This window comes from Bos taurus, chromosome 19 (assembly GCF_002263795.3).
Source record: "Bos taurus isolate L1 Dominette 01449 registration number 42190680 breed Hereford chromosome 19, ARS-UCD2.0, whole genome shotgun sequence".
NCBI lineage: Eukaryota > Metazoa > Chordata > Mammalia > Artiodactyla > Bovidae > Bos > Bos taurus.
In genome coordinates, this window is record NC_037346.1 from 34,422,372 (window position 1) to 34,449,340 (window position 26,969).

The following is a 26,969-nucleotide window of genomic DNA, read 5'->3' on the forward strand; positions in this document are numbered from 1 at the left end:
TTTCAAAATATATTAGATTTGGTTTTTATTGTAGAGCACACATATCAGGGCAAAGTGCTGCACACACAACTACAAATCATTTTTGGGAAAAAAGCTGTAAAAAAAATACAACTGCAACTGCTTTAGTTACGAAGTCCCAACTTGAGGAATCCACGCTGGCAAAGGAGTTCTGGCCCCAAAAGGGGCTTCTTGATGGTGGCTGCCCAGCTCTCTGCAGCCTCCTCTTGGACCAGCCCCTGCATGGGGCAGCCTAGGGACTGGGAGGGGCTCCACTCTCAGTGAGCCTGGGTCTTAGGCCTGCTGGCAAACATTCCTAAGGAACCGCGATCAGCAAAACCTTGCAGCCCTAAACGATGAGTGGGTGGAAAACTGCCAAAAACTTTACTTTTTTCCCCTTTTGTTACTATTTTTTAAAAGCCCCTTCCCCAGGTCTGATGCCTGAGGTGGAGGAGGCTCCCACCCCATCTGTAGGCCCAACCTCTGGCCCTGGATGCATGCTGCAGGAGGGCCCTTCCTAGGGGGATGACATAGGGAGAAGGCCCACGCTGGTCGATGGACGAGAAAAGAAAAGGAAAGGAAAAAGCCAGGAGGCCAAAGGAAAAAAAATGAAAACTCACAACAAAAGAAAACAAAACCCTACCACACACCACAACAACTTTCCATACCCCAAACACTAGGCCTGGAAGGACACCAGTCCCTCCAGCTAGAAACAACTCCTAAAACTGCCTAACATGGCAGGTCTATAACTATTCCGTACAATCGCACGCATATGCTTCAAAGGAGCGACCAGCAAAGAGGCGGGCTCCCAGCAAGAGGTCAGGACCACTGCAGCCGGTTCCTTGGCAGCCGGGGACCCGTGGGCAGAGCAGGCCAGAGGGCATGCAGGAAGCCCGAGGTCTCAGCCAGTAACAGCTCTAGGGCAGCAGGGGCTGACACCATCCAGGCTTCTGCGCGTCATCCCCCCAACAGCGGCAGGAGGGGTATCCACGTGAGCTGCTGGGCCTGGAGAGCAGGTGAGCTGTGGGAGGGCAGCAGGCCCCCTGCAGAGCCAGCAGGACCTCACCCCAGTGCAGACATAGGTGGGAGAAGAGGGAGACAGAACTTCATTTACAACACTGAGAAGATTTACATTTAAAGCAACAAGAATTTTCTTAACCAAAACATTTCGCTGTTTTTAAATAACCCAGCCTGACATAGCTCTCCATGCCTCTACTGGCCCCTCCAGTGTGCGCTTTTGTGCCTACAGATGCCAACAGCTTTTCCATCCAGGAGGAAACCCAGAACAAGAGAACCAGGTCCTGGCCAATCCCGTTCTTCAGCCTTAACAGGCAACAAACCAAGGGGAAAAAAATAGAATAATAAAAAAAGGGGGGGAACCCTCAAAACAGAACAAAAGGAGGGGCAGCTAGTGAGGATCACGCGAGTCCGGAGGCGCTGGCCTTAGTGCCGCCGCATCTTCACCTTGCGGGCGGGGCTGCCCGCCGCCTCCGAGCAGTCCTCCCCGGGCTCGTAGGACTTGCGCCGGTAGTTCTCGGAGCTGAAGCGGCCTGCCCGCCGGTGTGCGGGCAACAGCACAGACCGCCGGTTCTCCTCCTTGTCCATCTCCAGAATCCGAGGCCTGTGGGGAAATGTTGGGGATGCGTTACCCAGTCACCCCAGCTGGCCAGTTCTCTGTGGGGGCAGTACTGGCAGAAGCACTGCCCCGTGCCCTGGCCCCACGAGGTGCCAGTGCCCCCAAACCCGGTTTCTAAGACATTCCCCAATCACCCTGTGGGTCTGCTGGGCTCTGAGTCTGTACCCCAGGACACTGAGAAGGTTGCCGGACACAAGGTGGCCTTCCTATCGCAGCCTTGAGACCCTGCCTGGTCCTGCTGCCTCCCTGGCTTCTCAGTCCTCCTCAACGCCCACTCTCCCTCTCTGCTCACCAGCCCCACTCCCCGAGGAACTACCAAGCTCTTCCTGTCTTGTGGTTTCAGCCTACATGACACCTTCTGACCGTACTGCCCTTCCTACATACCATCCCATCCTCCAGTCTCAGTGTAAACAGCTTCCTCAGAACCCTACTGGGAGGAAACCCTGCTCCGCAAACTTCCAAGTCCCTCACTTCCCCTCGAACTCCCACAGAACCCACAGGAGCACCTTAGCGTGTCCTGAGCAAGGGGAGGCCTGCAGCATCCCCACAGGAAGGTAGTCAGGGCTTAGCTGGGAACACCACCAACTGCAGCAAAGTGGACAGAAGGCTCTGAAAAAATGGGCGATGGCAGGCTCCGAACCACCTACCCCAGACCACCCACCCATCTCACTCTGCAGTCAGGCGGTGGCACCACTCTGCTGGCCTGCACTGAGGGACCACAGCTGAGTACCTGTGGGCAGCATCGGGGTCTGCCTTGCGGTGAGACCGCTTGGGTTTCAGAGCGGGGTCCCTGTTGTTTCCCGACAGACGATCTGAGGCATAGCTGGGTGGCAGCACGGAGCTGCTCAGGGACTTGGTTTCCAATCGGGGTGCATCTAATCTCGTCCTGCAAAGGAAACGCACGTGGGGTCACCCGTGGGCCTCTGGGGAGGACATGGCCCCATCAGACCAACTCTGGCCAAGCTAAGTGAGGCCAGCACTCTCTGTTTTGTGCTCTGGTCTCCTCGTGGGTCAACCAGGGACTGGTCTGGCTGACTTGCAAAGACTCTGCTGCCCCAGGGAAAGGACCCCTAGGCTCTCTCAGCCGGACAGGGTGGCCCCACCTCACCCCTCTCAGGCCTAGAGACCCTCTGGGGATGTGTGCTGCACCTGCCAGAGGACTGGGGATCCCACACTCCCAGACATGCCTACCCCTGCCTGGAGACCCGACAGGAAGGTCCCCAGGTCCAGCGTGTGGAAGGGCTGGAAGCGAACAGAGGCAGAGCCCAAAGAGGCCTAAGGCCCAGCTCCACATTCACTCATAGCTCTGGTCCCACCACAGCCACCTGGTAGCCTTTGCTGGTTCTTGAACACTGACCAAGCCAAGGTCAGAGGGATTCTGAAGGCAAAGCCTCCACCAAGCACTGGAACACACTGCCTAGTCAAAGACGCAGGAAGAAAGGATGGAGAAGGTGGGTGGGGGGCAGCCCAGGGCAGCGATCGAGTCCTTTATGATGTCAGGCCAGGGGGAAGCTGGTATGGGAAGCCTCTGAGAAGCCCGAGGTCTTTTGTGTGATCAGAGACAGCCAGCAAGTCAGGTGGCAAGAGAAGCCGGGGGTGCAGCTGGCAGGAGGCCCTGAAGGCACCTTTGCCATGGGCTGCTGGGCACAAAAGGCAACTGGGTCCTGAAGAAGGTGCTGTGGCCAGGCAGGACTCAAAGGACAGCCTCCCCGAGAACACTGGGGGAAAAGAGCAGAAGGGAACGTGAGAGCTGCCTTGGGTTCTTGGGAACAACTGCATCCAGTCCTCACAATAGACAGGAAAACTGGGTGAGGAGGGAGGTCATGTGTCCTGGAAGTCCTGAGAGAGCGCTAGTCTAGGTGTGACTCCAGGCCTGGCAAGTAGGAGCCACAGGGCTCCAAACCTGGGCTGGGGTAACTCTCTGGAGGTCAGCAGGGGACGCCTTTGCATCAGGGAACCAGTATTCTGATGTCATCAGACTCAAACTGGTGGACAGGAAGGCAGGGCCAGTGTCCCTGTCCCTTTGCTTTGGCCTCTTAGATGGAGAAGCCAGAGGAGCGTGGCTACACTGGCCCACCAGTCTCAGCCTCCCCTCTGGGGACCCCAGGCGACAGGACCTGGTAGCAAGAGGAAGATGCACCCTGAAGCTGCCCTCAAGAGTCAAGCTAGTCACATCCCTCCCCTTCTGAGCAAAGGCTTCTCTCAGTTCTCAGGGTCCAGAGACCCAAGACAAGCTGCCTCCTTCAGGGCCAGGGGCACTGGGAAGAAGTGGCGCTGGGAGCACACCCCCGGGCAGGAAAGCCTGTGTGGGCAGGATTGAGGGCCCAGAACCACTGGGTAGTTTCGTCAGGTGAGTGCAGACGGCCAGAGGAGAGTCTGGCCCATACCTCTGGGGCTAGAAGGCACACCCTGCCACGCAGGCAGGGCTGGCAGTCACTGAGCCTGTGGGCACTACCTTCCTGAGCTGCTGGGACTACGGCGGCCGGCCTGAACAGTGGGAGGCCCTCACTGTGGGCCCACGGGCCAGCTCTCTCTCTAGCTGCCTGAGAGAAGAACAGGAAAGGGCAACTTCCCACACCTGCACTCCACCACTGTCACATCAGCCCACAGGGAGGGGGTGATCAGAGGTGGCTCTACCAGGAGCCAGTCTCCCCAGCCACTCTGGGGATCTACGAGCTTGGGGCCCTGAAGGGCTCCTGACACTCCCTAGAGGCTATGACAAGTACATCTCACAACCAATGGAGGAGCTCTACTTCCAACAGCCACCAAGCTGCAGGAAGCCAGGCTAGAGCCAGACCTCCAGCCCAGAGCCCACCTTCAGAGCCCACCCCTCTTAAAGGGCAGCCAAGGCCAGGGCACAGGCCAGGATTCAGTGGACAGAGCCACAAGCTTGGAGGCAGAAAGCCCAGTTCCAGCTATGAGGTCTGGGCCTCCTCCAGTGGTAGAAGAAACAAAGATCTTCCTTATAGATCTGAGTCAACGTCCAGGGGTCACAGCAACGCACTCCAGGTGTGTCAGGAGAGTTCCCAAGACAAAGCATAGATTGGTTGTAGGTACGGGGGAAGCCAGAACCAACGGAGCATGGCCAAACATTAATGGAACACGTTAACACATGACCTGAGAGGAAAGGAAAGGGCTGATTGTCCCAGGCACTGCCCTCAGATTGGGGAAGAATGCAAAATCAGAGACCCAGTCAGTGGACTCAGTCCACAGCTGCTATCCCGGGTTCCCCTGAGGCCCAGGTGGGCCTCCTCACTGCGGTAGAGCTGAGAGCAGTCCCTGGAGGTGGACCACGGCTTCTCAGAGACGGGGAAACAGTCTGCTCTTCAGGCCCCGCTGCCAACCACCTGTGACTTCTGGCCCCAACGTGACCTGTGCCACAAAGCCTGGCCTTTCCAAGGGGGCAAGGAGACTGGGGTACCAAGGCAGGTACGTCTTGAGTGTTCCTCATCTTCGAGTGCCCTGGCCGCTCTAAGCATCAGACTTAGCCCATGCCCTGTCCCTCCCCCAGAAGGACCACCAGCAGTCCTCAGACAGGTGCTGCAGCAGCCTGCTGTGGTCAGGGGGCCAGAAGGATACCTGAGCAGTTCCCCAAAGAGAGAAGCAGCCCAAGCACATACACGGTCCTGGGCTTCCAGCAGACTGGCCCCTGGACCCAGGGCTATAGAACATCCAGGCCCTGAGGGCAGCTTCCTCCAGTCATGCAGCCTAGCAACCACCACACCACACCACATGAGCTTAAGCCAGAGCCCCAGGAGGCAGGGCTCCACACAGCCATGCCACAGGGCCCAGATGACAGGCGTGCAGTGATCCCCTAGTTGAAGCCCTGGTAAGGGCTTCCTGCCCTCTTCCTAAAGACACAGGCCTCCCTGCGCCTGGGCTCTCCCTCCTCCCGCTGCACCTGACTTGAGCACAACATCCTTGCCATGACCCCAACCCATCAGATGGGAAACCTGCACTGGGCGGGCTAGGAAACAGCAACATGCCAGGAGCCTGGGGGCACTGAGGGGCTGACTGACCTGCAGCTGTGACCTTACCCCACATCCTGGAGGGTAGCCCCCTTGCCACTTAAAATACCCTCAGCCCCCCGTTCTCTACTAGTACAGCAGAGGCAAGAAAGCCCTTCTGTATGAGGCTCCAGACTCTCTCAACTCACAGCACCCACCCCAGGGTGGGGCTCAGGGTGCTCCACTATGCAAACCACCGCCGGCCACAAGAGCCAGCACCAGGAAACCAGGGTCCAAAGCCGCACTCAGCCATTTACTTGTTGTGACCCCAACACATTATCACACTGAGCTGCAGCCTGAGGAATGCACTCAGGGAGGCTCTCCTAAGGTCACTCCCAGCCTCCAGGCAAGAAACTACGACACCACGTCCTGAGTGAAGACTCAGCATTACCCACCTGCAAAGGAGCCATGTTTTGCTGAATCAGAAAGCACCTGGCCACCATCTGCCCATCTCCCCCATGAGGGCTTTAGAAAGACTACCCCAGTGCTGACCAGCCTGAAGTGGTGACAGAGCCCCCAGGCCCACTCTCAGCAGCCTGTGTGATCTTTATCCAAACCCAGGAGAAGGCAGTGCTGGCTCCCCCACCTACCTACAGGGAACAGGGCGGGGCTCAGTGCCCAGAGCCCACCCGAGGGGACCTTACTCAAGGACACCCAACAAGGCCACATCTGTGACCCCTGGCAGCGCCTAAGCCAGGATGCTCCCCTCTCCATCAAGTTGCCACCTTGTCCTTTTCCACTTGGTGCTGCTCCTCACTGCCAAGAGCTGTCCTCTGGACTACCTCAGTGCCAGGGCCCAGATGAACACGGTTCTTCCAGCCTCCTTTGCTTTCCGAGTGTCAAAATGGCTGAGCTTTGAGTCTTGAAGGACAGCTAGATTAACCAACTTTCAGTGTGTAGATGTGGGTCATTTGCGTGGGGAGTGGGGTGGCTGTGGATCAGAAGGTGACCGTGTTCGAAGGGAAAGTAATCCCAACAGAGGCCGCTGCTTCAAGAGCCTGGGACATCAGCTCACAGGCCATCCTTGGAGCTGCGGGTCCTTTAATGGCAGCGAGGAGCAGTCAACAGCCCAGACACTGAGAGGACCTGACTCTCACTCAGCAGGTGACAGCGCGGGCCTCCTCTTCTCTGCTCCCCAGGTTAGCTGCTTACAGTTGGCCACTGCATACCTCAGCAGCCCTGCACATCCACCCATCCCTTTCTGCCCCCTTTCCAAGGTCTGTGCTTCTGTCCTCCAGCCCAGTCCCTGGCTGGCTCCTGGGCCCACTCAGGTCAGAAGGTCAAAGAGCCCCAGTTACCCACAGCAGCCATTCTCCAAGGTCAGAACACTGGCAAGGGCTCAGCTGGCCAGAGTGCAGACTCCTAGCCCACCGAGCCCGAGCACACAGCTCGGGCAGCCAGGTACGGGAGCCACCACCCAAGGAAGGATGACTCGGACTCTGGCCACTTTCACCCGCACGTCCAGTGAAGAGCTCCCTGTACAGGCTATCATGATGGGCTGGGAGGGACAATGGGAGGCATCGTGTTGGTTCCACTCCCCCCACCCCCGGTTCCCAAACAAAACCTATCTCCGGCTGTTCTTGGAGGTCCCAGGCACATCTGACAAGAAATCACTGGGGAGGGAGGCCAGAGAGGAGCGACACTCAGCTGCCTCATTTTCAGGTCATGGATTCTGGAATACACTGGGAACCACAGGAAATGCAAGCATAAAGACAGATGAAAAACCTTCTTCCGATGGATTCTGGGAATATCCTTAGGCCAGAGGAGAGAGGCTGCCAGGCTGACCGCTGTCTGGTGCTCCCCTTGGCGCCCAGGGCTGTACCTGCACCGCAGGACCGTCCACAGCTCCATTCTACAGATGACAGACTCAATGTTCTGATCTGGCAAAGTGGCAGAACCACGCTGAAGACGTCACCATCACAATACTCTGGAGTCTGGACCCAAAGGGCCAAGATGGTGAAGTCACAAACTCAAGTTAGAGAGAAAGATGGTAGGCCAGGAAGTGAGGATGCACAGTGGCCAAAGGGGAAACAAGTTGAGCACAGAATAGATACCATGAGTCCATGCTGCCATCAGGAAATGAGAGAACGAAGTAAACAAGGGGGACAGAACAATCTCCTGCAGAAGATCCCGAGTGGCCTTCAAGGAGGTGGCACTCAGCCCCCACTCCTCACGTGTGGGCCACCTATAGCGACGTCCTTGCTGAGAGGACAGCGTGGACAGGAGGGCAGCAGTGACTGTAGAGGTAGAAACCCAACATCATCACCCTAGCCAGGCGCTTGAGGTCAGTGTGGACAATGGAAGGCCCTGTGCCCGGGTAGTGATGTGACAAGAAGGGCACTGCCCCTCTGCGGCCTCCTTGCCAAACCCACAACCAGTGTGCATGAGGCAACACTGCATACTCCCCCGCTGAGGGCCTTCTGCCATATACCTGGCCGGTCATTGTTATCACGAATAAGGTCAGTGTTATTACGAGTTAGGCAAGTCTGAAAAGGTATCACAGCAGGTGTGACACAGAAGTGACATGACCACCAAATGTCCTTCTGGGACAGAAGAGGACGTGAGGAGGAACCGGGACGTGTGAATAAAGGATGGACTTGAGTTAATCGTCCAGGTCATTACTGGTTTCCCGACTGTGATGAAAGTGCCACACTGACATGAGACGTTACCAGGAGGGGACAGAGTGCACTCTGCTGTCTGCATGCCTCTATAAATCTAAATCTGTTCTAAAAAATAAGGTTAATTTTAAAAAAATAAGACAAGTTATAGGACATTCTGTTCCAGCCTGGGTCTAGGCACGGGCCCCGCCCTGCTCATTGATTTCCACACAACCTGAGCAATCAGCCAGCCTCTCAAGATGCCAGCCTCCATCCAGGGAGGACTGTCTTGACCCAGTGTCTGCACAGCTCAGTCCAAGTACCGCTTGTGAACACACACACGAAAGTGCTGGAGATGCCAGGATTGGCCATGTTGATCATTGCTTCCCTGACCCCCGGCCAAAGAGTAGGGACAGCCACAAGGCACGCACCTGCTGAACACACAGCCAGCCACTTACCTTCGTCCCCTCTCCTCACTCCCTTCTCCTCACAGAAGTGAAAACTCAGGCAACTTTACAGCAAGCTGCTGAGGCACACCTAAAAATATTCAGTGAAACGCACACGCAACAGATCGGAACCAAGGAGGAAGGGAAAGGAAGAGGTGGGAGAGGCAGGGTCGGGAGGAATACTCCCCAAACCCTGTCTCAAGACCCAGGTCACAAACCCTGGGAGTGTGTGCTTTTGCTCAGCCCTCACACTGAGGGCTACTGACAGAGGGAGCCAGACACCAGGGCACTCACTTCCTGAGGATGATGACCGCTCTGCGCTCCTTGATGTCCTGAGGCCGGATGCAGTGGGTGATTTCATCAGCAGCGTATCCACTGAAAAGAAATAGCATGTGAGCATGGATGGAGAACCAAAGATCCCACGGGTGGGGGGGCAGAAATAGGGTCCTGGTCTTATGGCCACCCTCTGCCCCCTTACTTAAGAGGTTCAAGGATCTACACAGAAGGAAATAATGTGTTAAGATTCATGATATTTCTGCCCAGAAATCATTAAGGGAAAACCTGGGATGAGGTAAAGGTGGGTCTTGAAGCAGAAGCCCAGAAGGAAATCTCCTTGCACAAGCAAGAAGCCCTTTCAAAGGGCCCCCGAGAGGGCACACCTTGAGTGGCTTTGGAGGCAGGCAGAATGACTCAGGCCAGACCACGGGGAGAAGAACCGCATCCCCTCCCCCCACCCCACCCCTGGGCTGGCAGAGGAGACCAAAGCAGACACTGATAGCACTGAGTCACCAGAGAGAACTACGGCAAAAAGAGAATTTGTCTACTTAGAAAAAAAAAGCTTTCCACAGCCTTTTTTTTAGGGGATCCAAAATCCTGATGACAGCTGTATTTGGAATGTTTTAAGAATTCCCATCACACTCAAGTATCTATTTATTTTCATCAAGCTACATGATTTTTAAAACTGCTCAGACCAGTGAGTGTGGGTAGATGGCTGTCCTCTTCACAGCTAATGTCTCTCCAACTTGGAACTTTGGAAGCAAACTCGGCTCCCTGAGCACATGCCCTCACTGGGGACCCGGCAGCCAAAAGGCACCCCCAACCCCAAGTTACCCAACTGAGCACAAGGAGTGCCACAGCCAAAAAGACACTCAGCCACAGGCCTCCTCCTCCTGCTCAGGGTCCCCTGGCCTGCCCCCCCACCAATCCTGTGTTCAGCAGTCAGTCAGCTCCTTCTCAGCTGTCAGAAACACGGCAGGTCTCTGAAGGACTTCTCAAAATGGCCAGGCTCCCCCAACTTGGGCAAGAACTGGATGCAAGAGCAAATGAAGTCCAAGAAAGAACCACGCCTGATACGAAGATCTGATTTGAAGCCATGCTGAAGGTGGGAGGAAAGGACCCTTATGTTAGGAATTTTCCCCTCTGAGCTGCTCCTCAGCCAGTTTTTCCATTTTCTCTGTAAATAACAGTCCCAGGAGAAACTACAGACAAATATCCACAGTCAAATCAATCTGAAAACACTAATGAGTTTAAAAAAGCATTGGTACGTTAAAGGATCTGAGAATTACTACCGCAAAAGAATCTGCTGACTTCATTTAACTGAGCACTGACCAAAGAACGTTCTCTCAAATAACACCTATTAATATCTGGAGGCCCAGAGAGAAATGCCATACAGGATGCCGTAGCTGAAGGGACCTGGGAAGAACCTGAGCTCTGTCACCTCAGCTGAGCTGCATGCTGGGTTGAACCCTCAGTGCCTCCATGTGCAGGGACAGCAGCAGGTTCTCAGGTGCTGGTGTGGTTGTGTTCTATGACTTATGACTCCTTAGTGGTGACTCATGCTAAGATTTTAAAAAGAGGTCAGTGCCTCCTCTCGTCCAGGAGAATTACGTCCTAGGTCTTCCTGGTTGGCACCCTGGAGAGGAGTAGTGGGAGGTCCACCTGCAGGACGACTGTGAGAATTCAGTTAGACAATGTGGGGTGCCTGGCACCCCACATTTACCAAGCAGCTGACACCAGCCAGGGGCCCTGGACCGCCTAGATCCAGGCTCTGCCTGCAGCAGAGGCCTCCTGGGCCCCTCCCAGAGCTGGGAGCTCTAGACCTTGTCCTGTGCTCTCTTGTCACTTCACTTTGGGGAAGCACAGGTATGGGCTGTGAGACAGTCCCATGTAAATCCAGGACTTTCCAAAAAGCAATCCAAGGCACATCTCTATGGCCAACATCTGTAGTACTGGCTGCAGGCAACCTTCCTTGTGCTAATAGGAAGGACCTAACTTGTGCTAACAGGTTAGTGGTACTAACCTGTCTGACTTGGCTACAGGAGCTGCCAAGGGCCCTGACTTCCCATCTTCAACAAGGAATTGCATCCCATAACACAGAAGCTGCAAATCCAGATGCTGATCAAATTTTACCTGTCCCCACCTCCCAAAGGCTGCAGAAATTCTTTCTGCAAGCCAGGCCAGGTTCCTGCCACCCAGCCCAACCTCAGAACTAGGACAGAGGCGGTACTGCACAGACTCCACCTCAACAGCTCACTAGCACTGGTTTTCCTGAACTTCTGACACAACCTACTGACCCCTCCTCAGTATCAGGCTCCACTGGAAGTAGGAGGCTCAAAGTCCTGATCAATGGAAGCTCTTCGGTCTGAATTTCAGCAGAAATGGTTCAGCAGAGACCAAAGGAGATTATTTACTGCCAAGGAACCTACTGGCTACAAGAGAAACTGTTTGAAAGTCCCATTCCACCAACTTGAAATTTAATATGCCCTGGGTCCAGTCCTACCCTTGGCATGAAGAAAAGTGCTGGCGCCTCCCACCCTTTTGTTTTCACAGGGAGAGAGGAGGAAGCACCTCGGGATGGTATGCCCCTGGACAGGGCCCTTCACAGCCCTCTCTACGCAGCAGTGACCAGTGCATCACCAGCACACAGAGCCAGAGCCTGGCTGCCACCCACCACGCTGCACCTTAGAGTGATTCTTCAAGAGTCTCTCCTCCCTTGGGAAGCTCTGCTCAACCCTCTAGGCTGGGTTTCCCCAAACCGCTCACCCAAGTCTCTTAACTACTACTGTTCGGGCTTGTGGCAATTGTCTTCCCTACAAGACAAAGCTCTGCAAAGGCCTTCCACATCTCTGCCTGCAGCAGATGGTAAATGACATCTGTGTTGAGCTCGATGTTTCTGCTGCCTTGAAGACTCAGAGACTGCACTAAGTTAGTCCTTCCTCAGAGGATTAGGTGCAGGTCAGAGGAGTCTGGAAGACTCTTTATAAGGGATTGTGCAGGACTGCACGCCTCTCCTCAAGGGGACAGCCTTGCACACAGATTTATTAAGGCACAGTTCCAAGGTGGCTGCCATTGCCCATCTACTACGGTTTTGCTCAGGGCAGACAGAACCAGAGATGGAGGGACTGCCTGATGACAGCCTCCCTCCAACGGGGGCTAGCTGCTTTGGCAGCCCTCATGAACCTGCCTCACCTGTGAGAGGCCTACAAGACCTCCCTGAGGCTTAGGGAGGGGGGAGGGGAGGGGCAGCAGGCTAGCCTCCTGGGCACAGAAGCAGAACTGTGAACTCAGGCTCAAGTTATAACCACACCTGAACCCCTAGAAGACACACAGCCACTACGATGAAGCAGTCCTGGGGCTTTCTGAACCCAGAATGAAGGCAGTCAACCCGCTCCAAGTCCCAATTCTGTACACATCAAGGTATAAATAGAACACAGCTGAGCACAGAAGCAGCTCATCTCCAGACTCTCTACCAAAACCTCAAGCTTCAGTAGTGTGAAAGAGAGTCAATCTTCCGTAACAGATCTAGGATGTCAATAGCCCTACAATGCGGAGGCAAACTAAGGGCCAGAGAGATTAAGTAACCTGCCCAAAGGCCAACAGCTAAAGTGGTGGCACTGGAACTCATATCAAACTCTTGGTTTCAGTGTCACCACTATGCCGGTTTTTGCTTTTTGGGTGGGAATGCAGTGAGGAGGGAGAGGAAGAAAAGCCCATCTGTGTTTCCCAGGGACAAGGTCCAGTCTGTCTGAGTGGGCCTCACCGACCTCGGCAAAGGATACAGGTGTTCCCACCACTCCCAGAGAAGAAGTGCACAAAGATGAACCCCTGCCTCTGAGTAGCTAGCATCAGCCACACACCAACTGCCCAGCTGAAAATGGCTCTCTAGAGCTTCCGCTGAGCTTCATGACTGAGACTGTCACCAGCCCACCTGCTTCCTTCCCTTTGCTGCCCTCTGCCTTCTAGTCAGGCCTGGGAGAACCAAGGCCAGCCAACACACCTGGCCCAGAACTCCTCCTGAGAATAAACAGCCCTGACTTCCCCCTGAGGTCCCTCCCCCTCTCATGGAATCAGAAGACTCCACACAAGAGATGTGGCCCAGACCTATCTGCCCTACATTCCTGACTATTTTAAGCCAGAAAGCTAAATTTTACTTTCAACCAGCTTAACAAAATCAGTCCTCTGCCCAGAACTGACAGGGTGCCCACTCCACCCAACATCAACTGTTATCTAGAGGTCACAGGCTGTGCTCACCACAGCATGTCTTGTGGCCGGGCGACCCTGCCACCTCAGACAGGCCTGGGTCTTTGGGCACGTGGCCACCACAACCACAACCCAAGAAGCAGTGATTAAAAATAGCACAAGTAAGCAATTAGGCTTGTAATTATTCCAGTTAATCCAACTGAAATCTGTTTTAATCTGCCATTTACTATACAGAGAACAGGAGAAGGAATATGGAATGAACTGATATATAAAAAGAAAATATAAAAGATATTTATTTCCCTAGAAAACCACATTAAGAGAGGACCTATTGAGGCCCAACATGGAAAGGTTACAAAAGCACTTCCAGAAGGGTCTGTGAGGCGTTGCTCTAAATACCCACATTTGGACATTGCTGAATCAATGTTTGCCACACACTGAAATCCATGCCAACAACTGTTAAATACAAAACTGTACTCCTGCCACGTTGCCTTGGACGGGTACACCCCCCACTGCCATGAACAACACAAGTCTGAGTCAGATGAGAGTGACTAGAACCCTCCCCATCTGTACAGAACCACTGTCTTCACCAGTCCCTTCCTATGGGCAGCTCACAGCTCTGGGCTGGGATACACTGGGAAGTGAATGCAAGCTCCTCTCCCACCAACCTGGGGAAGAGCCCAAGCAGGACTTGAAGAGGCACCACCAACAGGCAGGTGTTCACCCACCTGCACAGCAAGCAAGCTGAGAAAGCTAAGCGAGCAGGGCCTGGAGGGCTTAAATTAGTGGGGGTGTCCAGAGCCCAAGAGTAGTGGCTTTCCACTGGGGAACATTTTACCCGCAGGAGACATAGGGCAACATCTAGAGATGTTCTTCGCTGTCACAGAAGGTGCTTCCAGCCCCAGTGGACAGAAGGCGGGGATCCTGCTAAACATTCTACACCACAAAGGACAGCCCCCAGCAACAAGTAACGAACCGGCCCAGATGCCAACAGCAGTGCTGCCGAGAAGCTTGGACTTAAGAGCTTCATCGAGGCAGCCGCACCAAAGCCCCTGCCCTCAGGTCCAGGTTGGCTCTGAGAACTATAATGAGGGCCATCTGCCCCTAGTCAGCCTCGAGCCATAGCTCCTCACCTACAGCTACTTCCCAACCGCTCACTCCACCCAAACCTTCTCTGCTTGGCTTACTCCCAGTCACCTCCAAGTCACTCTTCAAGCTGCCGCTTACTTCCTCCTGAAAGCTTTCACCCTCCAGAGTAGATTCCTGCAGTTACTTTCCTGGGCGGTCACTAACCGTCTGTGGCCTCCCCCGGGCCAAGAGCTCCATGAGGGGAAGAACCCTGTTAAAGGCTCTCCCACAAGAAGCAGGGGAACACTTGTCATCCTGTGTATGAAAGGACCCAGGTAAGGGCCCACCCAGTGCTGGGCCCTCTAGGAGACACTAAATCACCAGATTTAGTTCTAACAGGCCTTGGAAGTTGACATCAACCCCACTCACAGGCGTAAAAGCCGGCTTGGAGAACGCCCACAAGATGCCAAAGTAAATGAGAGGGCAGCTGGGTTCAAAGCCCTGGGGCAGCACTTTTCAGGACAGGGCTGAGCCTCCCACGCTGACTCTTCAGCCAAGTCAGAACCCAGGAGGAAGGGACTGGGAAAGCCTCAAGACTGTATACTCTTCTAAGGAAAAGATGAAGAAAATTTTCCTGGTGATGCAATCCTGCTGCTGATCACTAACAGACCTGCACTTTAAGAACTTGAAACTTCTCTTCAATACAGGGAGTGCGTGTGTGGGAGGAAAAGGGACTCTCAAAGTCACAAACTGCCTCTTGTGCCCCTACCCTTTACACATCAGACCACTGTGAGACCTTGAGCTGACAACCCATAGATTCTGTGATTATGTGAGACACCAGTATCCCATGAAGAGACCAAATGGCCCTTGAGTGAAACCCTTTTAGGACAGAGAGCCCTTCAGTGAAGTCAGGCACCAAACTGCCTCACACAGCAGGCCACCTGGGAGAGTCTGCCCTGGAAATCCCATCCTACAGGGCTCCACTAAGACTTCAATCTGGAAGCACCACACAGATCTAAGAAGCTCAGGGTCCAGGTGACAAGTGGGCACCTGAGAGGTAAGTGGCCCTCTATTTTCTGATGCACAATGAAGCCAAAGCACTGCTTCTGCTGCTAACTTTCCCAACTTTCCCTTGGGGAGACCTTGGTATCACTCGGCTCTGCTGCTCCCCTCAATGAACACAGAAGACTTGCCTCACGATGTTAAGAGAACTCCAATGACCCTGTTTCTACCTATGACAGTGGCTTATGGCACTGACTGAACTTCAGAGGTAAAACGGCTCACAACAAAACCACAGTGTGTCCTGATCCTGTACCAGAATCTGGTGGTCAACCAAGCCGCTCTGAATAGCCGCAATCTAGATCTCCTAAGAGGTTTTGGGGATTACTTATGTACATCGCTAGATGTGCTTGTTTCAGTACCGGAAAGAGGCAGCTTTCAAATACATTTTCTGCTTCATAGAAACAGCAAAGGTGTTCCAGCAGGCAATCTCCTCCCGGGGACTAGGGAACGGAGGTAATTCTCAGCAGGATCCCGGAATGAAAACAGGCCTAGAGCCCAAGTTGTGCTGACACAACTACACAGCCGAACACCACGCAAAAAGACAAGCTTTACTGTGTTTCATCTGGTCCTGATTACAGGCACATCTTACAAAGCAGCAGTGGGCTCTTCTGCAGCCAAGGGGGGCTGCGTTTTAAGTCTGTTCTCCTGGCCCAACCACTGATGTGTTCAGCTCCAGGGCAGCCACTCCCCCTCCTGGGAACGGAGAGCACCATCAGTTAAATCCTCCTGGGGCCTTCCTCTGTGAGGATCTCCTCTGTTAAGGAATCCACGAACACGTTCTCTGACAGACCAGAAACGGCAGACTTGGGCTGACTGTTAGGCAGTAATTCCAACAAATTTTCTTAAAAACACACACACTTGGAGCTGGAGACCCCAAATGGAAAAGTGACTTGTTCAAATGAGGAACGTTAAGAGACTCTTAAAATTAGCCTTCTGGAAAAATGCCTTTAGACTAGTTCTCGGGTCAAGTCCTCGATCTCAACAAAGGTGCCCTGGGGATAGTTTTCTAGCTCCGCGGCTCTTACCGCCCGCGTTTTATACGCAGACCCCATTTCCCCACCCCCACCCCCGCCCCGCACACAAAAGCCCGGGTCAGAGGCGGAAAGCGGAGGCTCCCGTGGCAGCCCCCTCCTCCCAGGCGGTTACCTGAGCACAGTCACGCTCCCCCTGCGCACCGGCAGGGAAAGCACGGGCTCCGACACCCGGATAGGCTTGAACTGGAACTTGCAGCCGAAGCAGAGCGCGGAGTCGCTGAAGAAGGACACGGACACGATGGGGCGCTCGAAGATGTGGATGGGGTCCACGTGGGACACGATGCAGCCGCCAGGCTGGTAGTCGTTGATGACGGCGCTGTTGACGAAGCCCTCGGGGATGACGCGGTGCTCCACCAGCTTCTGGATGACCAGCTGGTGCACCCACTCGGGGATCTCGTCCACGTCGCCGGGGGGGTAGAGGCGCTCCTGGCCGGGCCCGCGCTTCTGCAGCTGCGCGCCGTACGTGTAGCCCTCGCCGAAGAAGTACTTGTTGCGCAGCGGGGCCCGGTCCACCGTGTGCTCGTTGTACAGGCCCTTTTCGGCGCGGGACACCACCTCATCGATGCGGGCCTCGATCTTGGCGCACTCGTCCTGGCTGAACAGACGCATCTGACGGATGCCGCTCTTCACCTTGCGTGCCTCCTCCTCCTTCTGCAGCTGCTGCTCCTCGAAGTCGCTGCGCTCGGGGTCCGAGTCCTCCGGGTACTTGCGCTTGGCTCCGGGCGCCGCGTAGGGCTCGGCCGCGGCGGCGGCGGCGGCGGCAGCAGCCACGGCGGCGGCGGCGGCGGCCGCGGCCTCCCGACTGCCCGCCTTGTAGTTGTCCCGGGACGTCATGGACTTGAGCTTCTCCCGCAGGTCCGTGTAGCCGCTGGCGGCCGCCATGGCCCGCGCCGCTGCTCTAGGGCCCTCCGCTGCGGGCGGGGCGGCCGGGCATGGCTCTGGGGGACGCGCCCGGGCCCCTGGCCGCAGGGGCCCTCAGCGCCAAGCCCGCGAGCGAGGCCGCGCGGCCCGGCTGGGGCGTCGAGGGTCGGCCTCAGGGGCTGTGGGTCATGCGGCGGCGGGGGCGACGGGACTCCCTCCTCCTCCGCGTCTGGGGGGGCAGGAGCGCCGGCAGGGCCTCATGCCGCGCAGGGCGGCCGCGGAGGCTCGGCCCGACTCCCGGCCGGACCCTCAGACGCCCAGCCCGGCCCGCACTTTAAAGCGCTCCTCACGACGTCACGGCCGCCCGCCCGACGTCCGCCAGCGCCGCTCCTCAGCGGACTGCTCCGAGCGCACGCGCAGTACAGCCGGCCACCGCGGCTCCGCGCGCACAGAGCATGCGCGTGCGTGCGGCCGGGTCAGCGGAGAGGTAGGCGCACGCGCAGACGAAAGCCGCTTGCCGTCCGCGGCCCCTCCCCCACCCACTGAAGGGGTCCGCGAACGCCCCAAACAGCAGCCTGCCTCCTCGCCGCGCCACCCACGCGGCCGAAGGGCTCCCTCCACAGGAATGCGCTCACGCCACCAACGCTGTCGCCGCGCTGCGTCACGGCATCGTCCGAACGACCAAAAACGCCTCAAACCCCAGCGCGCAATCACCGGGGAACCGCCACAAGCAAGGCTGCCCGGGCACCGCCCCTTTGGCGCTTCTGATTCTGTCATTGGGCCACCCGCCACGGGCCGGGCGGGACCAGACGGCAGCTTCCGGAAGTCGGTTGGCGCGCGTGCCTGTCCATCCGACGGTCGCCTTGGCTACTGCGTCCATCCCCCTAATTAGCCGCGAGCGGGATGCAAGGACCCCTGAAGGATGACCGGGTGGCTAAAAGAGTGCCTGAGTGGAGACGCGACCGAAGTGAAGCCCTTTGCGCGCAAGGGAACACTCGGATTGCTGGGTCAGGAGCTCCGGCCGAGTGCCCTTGTCCGACGGCCGCCGCCGCAGATGCCACCCCCACCCCCGCCGCCTCTCCGCGTGGACGTTGCCCGAGTCACGTCCAGGCGGCGGCGCGTGCGCGGCCCTCCTGGGCAGGGTGCCCCAGGGATGGCGGGGAGACGGGACTGGAGCACGGACCTCGGACCCGGGAGTCGGGGCTCTACCGGGCGCCTAGCCCTTTGTTCAGACCCTCCAGGCCCCGCCAGACCCGCAGGCCTACTCGCGTGGTCACGCTCCTGGGCCCAGTCCCTCCCACCCGCGCCTTCATTGTAGTTTTTGGAGGCTTGGTTCACTCCTCTAGCAGCATCCCCAGATTTTCTCTGGAATGAAATGCATCTTGGGTTTCGTAGTCTCTCCTTTCTTTTTTTTTTTTTTTCGTAGTCTCTCCTTTCCGACCGTTGTGCGCCCGCCCCATTGTCCCTGCGCCCTCTCCACCCACCGTCCCCTCTGGTCAGGGCCTGAGCTCCGGACCCTGCGACCCGGCAGGCGTGTTTTTGGACCTTTACCTCCGGCTTAGGACCCCGACAAGCTCTGGAGGCGGGAATGACATCAGTGCCCACACGTGCGGTGGGTGCGCGGCTGAGATGCAGTCCCATATCCTGTCCATTAAGCAGAGAGGACCACTGGCCTCCATTGGGGGCCTGTTTCCACGTCCTAAACTGAGGGCCTAACGGTCTCTGCTGTGAAGTGGGGCCTGTCGTGGGGTAACTTGGCAAGGCCAGGCCAGCAGGGCCAGTGGGATGGGAAGGCCTGGACACCTGGGACTCTGGCCCTAACCCCCTTGAGAGCAGCAGCAGGTGTAAGGGAGACGGGACAGGCACCGAGCCTGTAGAGAATGGCTCCTGGCCTTTTCTGACTCAAGCTGGTGGGCATCACTTGTAGTAGTGGCAGGAAGGCAGATGCACGTGGTGAGAAGGTGGCCAGTGGGCAAGGCCAGAGCCAGGGAGCTAGGCTCGGGTTCTAGTCGTGTCTGGGCCATTCTAGGTGAAGGCTTGGGTAGGGCCCCTTTACCTACATACTGGCAGTGTGGCTGCAAGGGCTCAGGCCCTTCAGAAGCCCAGCACCCACCTCTCAACCACCCTCCAAGAGGGGGCATTGGACTCTGCTCACACACCTGGTGGCAGGGAGTTCACTACCTCAGTCGTCAGAAAGTCCTGCCAGAGCCCCCCAGTGCTTCACTCACTGGACAAATGTGGGAGTCACCTCCTCTTTCAGGGCTCCCAGACACCCCCTCTGGGTGGCTTTCCCATGCTCTGCAGTCAGGGCCCTTCTCTCTCCCATCTAAGCCTCAGTGGAAACGGAGAAGCTCTGGAACAAGACTGCCTGTGTTTGCCTCTAGGCCAGGCCAATTAGTGGCCCCTTTCACCTGTGGGGTCTCAGTTACCCCAGGAAGACAGGATGCGAGTGTGTCAGGCTTCCACGCCTCCCAGACATGTCTCCTGTTCTCACCCCACACCAGGCCGGGCACCAGGGGCTGGGTTTCTTCGGTTCTCGCTCTCCCCACGACCACCTGGAATTCCTGTCTTCCTGGGACTGGGGGATACAGAGTGATCTGACTCTCCTGCCACCCCTGAGTTTTCCCACTCTACCTCTTGGGGTCGTTAGCTCTGACGAAGAGTCGACCTGCTGCTGCCGCCACAGAAGCACCAGAAGAGCTGTAAAAACAGGAGCCTCACCCTTAAGACCCAGATCCTGAAATTCCAAAGTTCTGGTGTTCTGGTTATCTGATTCTGTGCGACAAACCTTTCAAAACTCAGACCTGTCACCACCTACCACATAAATCTGCAGTGTGCCCAGGGTTGGGCCCGGAGGCTCCTCCCTGTCCCATGCACTTCAGCTGGGGCCTCACTCACATCCCAAGAGGCCTCTCACCTGGGCAGAGCCACTAACTATGAGTGACTGTGAGCAACTCCCAGTGCCTGGCATTTGCCTGGTATGCAGTGGGTGCTTAATAGGTACTGAATGAATAAATAAATCCTTCCTCTGACACTATGGCGCCAGCCGATTATGACCCCACACACCCCTCCAGTCTTCCTCTCCCAAGCCTAGTGCTCCACTCCCCAACAAGTTCCTCAAAGCACTAGCACTCTCCATCAACATTCATTCAGTTACTCTTTCATTCACGTGACAAATGTTTTGTAAGCACCTACTCTGTGTTAGGCATTGTCTTAGGCTTTGAAGGATACAGTAAGGAATAAACACTGTTTTCTCTGTTTAGAATGTTCATTTTCCTCTCCTCCATCTATTCCTAGCAGACTCCTACTTATCCTTCAAAACCCAACCCCAACATCCCATTCTCTGGGAAACCTTTTCCCAGACTTCTGCCTCCTCGGCCACTGACATGTGGGACATCCCTCTCTCTCTACCACTCTCAAGTCTTTTGTGGCCCTTCCCATGACAAGGACCTGGGGTTGGGACTACCCAAAGTGGGGGAAGGTTGGGAGACAGGGGCCTGCAGGGAGAGTTAAGGATGGATATCTTTGCTGACAGCTGTGTTCAGGAGCATAACTGGGCTTCCAACTCCTGCCGCCTCCCTCAGGCTCATCTTCCAGTCACTCAACAACTGTATTCCAGAAAAGAATACAGAGAACTCCAGAAAAATATTTGCTTCATTGACTACGCTAAAACCTTTGACTGTGTGGATCACAACAAACTGTAGAAAATTCTTCAAGAGATGGCAATACCAGAACACCTTACCTGCCTCCTGAGAAATCTATATGTAGGTCAAGAAGCAACAGTTAGAACTGGACATGGAACAATGAACTGGTTCCACATTGGGAAAGGAGTATGTCAAGGCTGTATATTGTCACCCTGTTTATTTAACTTACGTGCAGAGTACATCATGCAAAATGCTGGGCTGGATGAAGCACAAGCTGGAATTAAGATTGCCAAGAGAAATATCAATAACCTCAGATATGCAGATGACACCACCGTTATGGCAGAAAGCAAAGAAGAACCAAAGAGTGTCTTGATGAAAGTGAAAGAGGAGAGTAAAAAAGCTAGCTTAAAACTCAACATTCAGAAAACTAAGATCATGGCATCAGTCCCATCACTTCATGGCCAATAGATGGGGAAACACTCATCTCACACGCTAGCAAAGTAATGTCAAAAGTCTCCAAGCTACGCTTCAACAGTACTTGAACAGAGAACTTCCAGACGTTCAAGCTGGATTTAGAAAAGGCAGAGGAACCAGAGATCAAATTGCCAACATCTGTTGGATCATCGAAAAAGCAAGAGAGTTCCAGAAAAACATCTACTTCTGCTTTATTGACTACCCCAAAGACTCTGACTGTGTGGATCACAACAAACTGGAAAATTCTTCAAGAGATGGGAATACCAGACCACCTTCCCCCATGAGAAATCTGTATGCAGGTCAAGAAGCAACAGTTAGAACCAGACATGGAAAAATAGACTGGTTCCAAATTGGGAAGGGAGTAGGTCAAGTCTGTATATTGTCACTCTGCTTATTTAACTTATATGCAGAGTACATCATGTGAAATGCCAGGCTGGATGAAGCACAAGCTGGAATCAAGATTGCCAGGTGAAATATCAATAACATCAGATACGCAGATGACACCAACCTTATGGCAGAAAGTGAAGAACTAAAAAGCCTCTTGATAAAAGTGAAGGAGGAGAATGAAAAAGTTGGCTTAAACTCAACATTCAGAAAACTAAGATCTTGGTATCCAGTCCCATTACTTCATGGCAAACAGATGAGGAAACAATGGAAACAGTGACAGACTTTATTTTTGGGGGCTCCAACATCACTGCAGATGGTGACTGCAGCCATGAAATTAAAAGATGCTTGCTCCTTGGAAGAAAAGCTATGACCAACCTAGAAAGTGAAGTGAAGTGAAAGTCGCTCAGTCGTGTCCAACTCTTTGTGACCACATGAACTGTATAGTCCATGGAATTCTCCAGGCCAGAATACTGGAGTAGGTAACCTTTCCCTTCTCCAGGGGATCTTCCCAACCCAGGAATCGAACCCAGGTCTCCTGCATTGCAGGCAGATTCTTTACCAGCTGAGCCACAAGGGAAGCCCTATCTAGACAGCATATTAAAAAGCAAAGACATTACTTTGCCAACAAAGGTCTGTCTAGTCAAAGGTATGGTTTTTCCAGTAGTCACGTATAGATGTTAGAGTTGGACTAGGAAGAAAGCTGAGCACTGAAGAATTGATGCTTTTGAACTATGGTGCTGGAGAAGACTCTTCAGAGTCTCTTGGACTGCAAGGATATCCAACCAATCATAAAGGAAAGCAGTCCTGAATATTCATTGGAAGGACTGATGCTGAAGCTGAAACTCTAATCTTTTGGCTACCAGATGCGAAAAACTGACTCACTGGAAAAGACCTTGATGCTGGGAAAGACTGAAGGCGGGAGGTGAAGGGGATGACAGAGGATGAGATGGCTGGATGGTATCACTGACTCGATGGACATGAGTTTGAGCAAGCTCCGGGAGTTGGTGATGGACAAGGAAGCCTGGCATGCTGCAGTCCATGGGCTGAGTGACTGAACAACAACTATATGGAGAAAAGGCTGCCAGACAAACCTTTTATTTGCACTGAAATGACCAAGAGCCATGAATCCAAGTTCAGCAACAGTACAGAGGGCACCTGGGATGGGGGGGACAAATGAGGGGCTAGGACAGGGAGATGGAACAGATTTGAACATCAGACCCCAGGAGAAGTGAAAGCAGGTTCAGTTTGCCTAGGCTTCTGGTGTGGGGCTACCATGCCACAGCGGGGGTCAGGGCAAGGCCACAGTGGTAGGTGGCAGGAGGGCCCACTGGTCAGTCCCTGGAAGTTCCTCCTGCTATCTGACCCCAGGTTTGCATGCTGTAACTCCATCCCAACTCTGTTGGTCTTCTCAGGTTCCCGGGGACTTGGACTTCTCCCCCTACTGCCTCTTGGTCTCTCCGAAGGTTCTGGCCCAGTAGTTCCCCTGGCACCATACAGCCAGCCTCCTGCCAGCAGGGGCCTGGGGGCTGGGTCAGAGTAGTGTGATCTCGCTGGGGGGCAGCGTGAGCCTCTTCTCGCGGGCACTGAGCAGGTTCTCCACATGCACAGCCACCACCCGACACAGCTCCAGGCCCTGCAGGAGAGACATGAGTCTGCACTGTCCAGCTCTCCTGGGGAGAGACATGGCTGGGAGAGAGGTGGAGGCCAGACTCTCCCACGACTGGGGCCCCACCCTTGTCCCCCCCTCCGCAGGGCCCTAGGAGAAGCTCTGGCAGCTGGAAAGGAATCCTGCACTGCAGGCGGGAAGGGGTGAGCCAGGTGGAGACCCACACATTCACCAGCTCTGCTGCATGTAACCTGGGCCAGTTACCACACCTCTGTCACCCTCAGCGGCCTTGTCCCTGAGGTCTCGGTTGCCCAGGGCCTGCCTCACAGGGCCGTGGCGAGGATGACATGAGACTTCAAGACATGTAAATCCTTCACATTTAAAAACTATTAGCCCTGTCAATAAATGAGCTGCCACAGTTACCACCTGGTACCTACGGCCTAGAACGAACTGGGCCCCAGCCTCAGGGATCCCATGGGTTGGGGGAAAGGGGTGCTGCAACCAAGTGGAGAAGCCAGAAAGGCTGCCTCTTCCTCCTCCTCCTCCATCCAGCTACTTCCTAAGCATCCACTACACACTGGGCACTGTGCTATGGACATCATGAGGACACAGCCCTGCCCTCTTGGGGCTCACGTTCTAATGGGGAGATGGACAACCTGAGAACCAATAGTGACTTCCAAGCCATATAAGACCTACTGAGGCAGAGAGTGAATTATCAGGAGGATCAGGGGAGGCTTCTAGAAGGAGGTGATGTTTGTGCTGAAACTGGAATAAAGGGAGGGAAGAAGCCCTGTGATGCAGTGGGGAGTGTGTCCCAGGCAGAGGGGACAGCGAGTGCAACAGGAGAGTGTTCTGGGGCAGGGAGGGGACAAGGGGGGGGTGGCGGGGGAGCTGAGGTCACAGAGGTAAAAAGAGGAGGGGGCAGGGACAAGAAGGACTGCTGGGTTGGGGCCCAAGGGCCTGCGAGGGTTGGAGGTGAGGGCAGAGGCCTACTGGCCTCCAAGGGTGACACTGAAGGAGAGAAATAGGAGGCTGTCTCGCAGAGCAGCTGTGGAAGCCTCCCTGGGGGGAGGGCCCGGTCTTGCACCAGTTAGAGCTCGTCCAGGGGAGGGGGCTCCAGAAGGGGCCCAGGAAGCAACAGACAGGCAGGTCCGAAGAGGTGGGGTCTCTGGGGGAGTCCAGGAAACAGGCTGAATCCAGGTGAGGCCAGGATCAGTGTGACCTCAGCGGGAACAGGACTGGGGGGTGGTGGGAAGCAGACTGATCTCGTCACAGGCTCCCCAAGGAGCATGGTGAGGGGCCGTGCTCTGACCTTGACCCTCAAGGGCAGGGCTAGGGTAGTGGGAGCCCCTGTCTCGTGCCCTGGAAAGCAGCCCAACTAATGTAGGCCCTGCCTTGGGGTGGGGGAGTTCTGGGCCCACATCTTGAGGGGTGCAGTGGGCTGGCAAGGACAGACAGGTGGGCCTAGCCCCATTCAGCCTCTTCTCCGGACCTCAGCCCCCTCTCCAGTAGGTGAGAACTCTGGTCTGGCCCTGCCCCGGGGGCTGTAAGACGTGGACCTGGCTGACCTAGAGGACTTGGCTTTTGAGGAACACCCATGGGTGCTGCAAATAGAGAAAGCTCAGGACAGGGAAACCCCCATCTCCATCTGTCAAGCCCCGGCCCCACAGTCCAGCCTCCAAGCTTTAGCCCAGGGAAACTGCCCATGTCCCTGCCCTCCTAGCAACCTTCTATGGCTCCCAAGTGCCCTCGGGAGGAGGCCCCAGGTTCTTAGCTTTATATTCAAGGACCCTTAGGACATCCCCAGTTTCCCATCGAATACCTCATTCTTCTGCAAACAACCTGGGCCCTCGTTTCTAGGATCCCACCATCAAGATACGTCTCCAAGATCATCTTGAGACCCGCAGGTCTGTGTAGTGTGGGCTTAGCTCTGTCCCCTATGCTGGGCTGGACACTCCCCAGAACTTTGTCAGGCCGAGGAGAGCATAGTGTGCAGAATTCGGGAGTGGGGAGGGAGGGAGCTGGGCAACTCCCCAGGGGGCCCACCTGCTCCAGCTGCAGCTGCACGGTGTGCTGGGCAGTGACATCCCCAAGTGCAACCTCCACATAGGGGCAGCTAGAGTCAGCTGTGGGCCGCTGGGTCCGCGTCGACTGGATCTCCTTCAGGGGGAACTTCACCATCAGCTCCTGGGGGGGATGGGGAGCAGACAGGCTTGGGGGTGGGACAGTCTCACCTACCGGTACCCCTGCCCTAAAGGATAGATACGCAGGGGGCAAGACATCCCAGTTCGAGCACTCATCCCCCAGTAACCGGCTGTGTAACCTGGAGCAAGCAGCTTTACCTCTCTGGACCTCAACTTCTCACCTGTGACATTACTTCAACAATGATGCACATGTGTGCAACGTGCCAGGCCCCACTCTAAATGCTAGAGCTCCAGGTAATGCCGGTGAGCCCTGACCTTCCTGCCTCTTCACACCCACCCCTCTGGCTGGGAGCATTCTTTCCGGCCCCAGGAGCTAACGCAGAGCTTCCACGGCTCTCCCCAGGAGAAGCCAGAGCGATGAGAGCCAGCGGCCCCTTGTGACAGATGGACACAGCAGACAGACACCCCAGCTTTCCGGCCCACAGAACGGGGCGTCCTCTGAGGCTGGTGCTCCCTGCTGGACTGAGTCCCAGTGCCCACAGTGGGAACCTGGATGCTCACAGGCCCGCCCCGGCTGTGTCCCCCTGGCTGTGACCTCCTCCTGGTCTCTCTTCCTCGCTCCATTGTTTCCACACAAGCCACTTGCCCTGGATCCCTCATGTCAAGGTTCACTTCCCGAGGAAGAACTAAGAATGGGGGCAGCAGGTCCCTTTTGTTCTGGACTACATTGTGTCCCCAAATCCTGACCCACCGCCTCAGAACCTGGAGACAGGTCTTTGAAGAGGGGAGTCAGGCTAGGGTGGGCTCCCATCCCATGAGTCCTTATGAGAAGAGGACCTTGGGATTCATGGACCCCAGAGAAAGGGCCATATGAGGGCTCAGCCAGGATGGCCATCTACAAGAAAGGAGGGAGGCCTCAGAGGAAGCCGACCCTGGTGGCACCTTGATCTTGGTCATCCAGCCTCCAGACCCACAGAAACAGTTTCTTGGCTGAGGCTCTGGCAGAGCCACACAGGTTCTGCAGGCCGGCGTGCTTCACCTGTTTCTCCTGGACAACAGCCTGAGTCATCGTCCCAGGTGACGAAGAAGGGGGCAGAGCCTCGCCCAAGGTCACACAGGTGTGAGCAGTGGAGCTGGACGTCCCTGTGGGGAGGGGTGGGTGGGGCCAGGCTGAGCCACTCACGTGGGTCTCAGTGCTGAGGAAGTTGAGGCCGTTCTGGTTGACAGCGAGGATGCAGGGGGCTGGCACAGCCGTGGTGCTGCAGCTCTGGACCAGGAAGAAGGAGGAGCCGAACATGGGCAAGGCGCTGAGGAGGCCTGGGGGTGGTGGTCAGGCGACAAGGGCTCATCAGTGCATAAGCCCACCCCTCCCCCCACAGCCCATCCGGCACAGGAGCCCCCAGCCCGGTGCTCCTCCTGCCAGTGCTGCCGCCCACCCCGGACCTTCCTCCATCCCCGCTGGGCCCCCAGCCTAGGTGGGGCCTTGGAAGGCCTTTAGAAACCTGACACCAAAGATGCTTCTGTACAAAG

At 55.7% G+C, this 26,969-nt stretch overlaps 2 protein-coding genes and 1 long non-coding RNA gene across 8 annotated transcripts in view; 1 reads left to right on the top strand and 2 right to left on the bottom strand.

Annotated features, from left to right (window-relative positions):
• Positions 1-17,205, bottom strand: ALKBH5 (alkB homolog 5, RNA demethylase). The gene is made up of 4 exons (NM_001205517.3): positions 16,436-17,205; positions 8,978-9,058; positions 2,364-2,519; positions 1-1,618 (listed from the first exon to the last, which is right to left on the bottom strand). Exons 1-4 carry the CDS (start codon positions 17,203-17,205, stop codon positions 1,441-1,443), a joined length of 1,185 nt encoding a protein of 394 aa, NP_001192446.2. The 3' UTR covers positions 1-1,440.
• Positions 17,206-22,768: 5,563 nt separating this feature from the next.
• The window catches only part of MYO15A (myosin XVA), a 52,455-nt gene continuing 48,254 nt past the window's right edge, over positions 22,769-26,969 (bottom strand). For all 5 annotated transcript variants that reach the window (XM_024980808.2, XM_024980810.2, XM_024980805.2 and 2 more), the window contains 3 exons: positions 26,623-26,756; positions 25,342-25,482; positions 22,769-23,322 (listed from right to left, as the gene is read on the bottom strand). In XM_024980808.2, the coding sequence (XP_024836576.1) occupies positions 23,221-23,322; positions 25,342-25,482; positions 26,623-26,756 (377 nt within the window). In that variant the 3' untranslated portion in view covers positions 22,769-23,220. The remainder of the gene's footprint in view (positions 23,323-25,341; positions 25,483-26,622; positions 26,757-26,969) is intronic.
• LOC132342976 (uncharacterized) lies at positions 23,777-26,628 on the top strand. Of its 2 annotated transcripts, XR_009491597.1 has the most exons (4): positions 23,777-24,495; positions 25,156-25,202; positions 25,553-25,733; positions 25,843-26,628. It is a non-coding gene; the product is annotated as an uncharacterized lncRNA (long non-coding RNA). The 2 variants fall into 2 exon arrangements; XR_009491598.1 differs by having other exon boundaries at positions 25,553-26,628.

Excerpts from the sequence above, each read along its gene's own strand:
- ALKBH5 (NM_001205517.3), bottom strand. The coding sequence starts at position 17,205 with ATGGCGGCCGCCAGCGGCTACACGGACCTGCGGGAGAAGCTCAAGTCC. Across the intron at positions 9,059-16,435 it reads GGGAGCGTGACTGTGCTCAG|TGGATACGCTGCTGATGAAA; the intron begins GTAACCGCCTGG and ends ATTTCTTTTCAG. Across the intron at positions 2,520-8,977 it reads GCGGTCATCATCCTCAGGAA|GACGAGATTAGATGCACCCC; the intron begins GTGAGTGCCCTG and ends TTTCCTTTGCAG.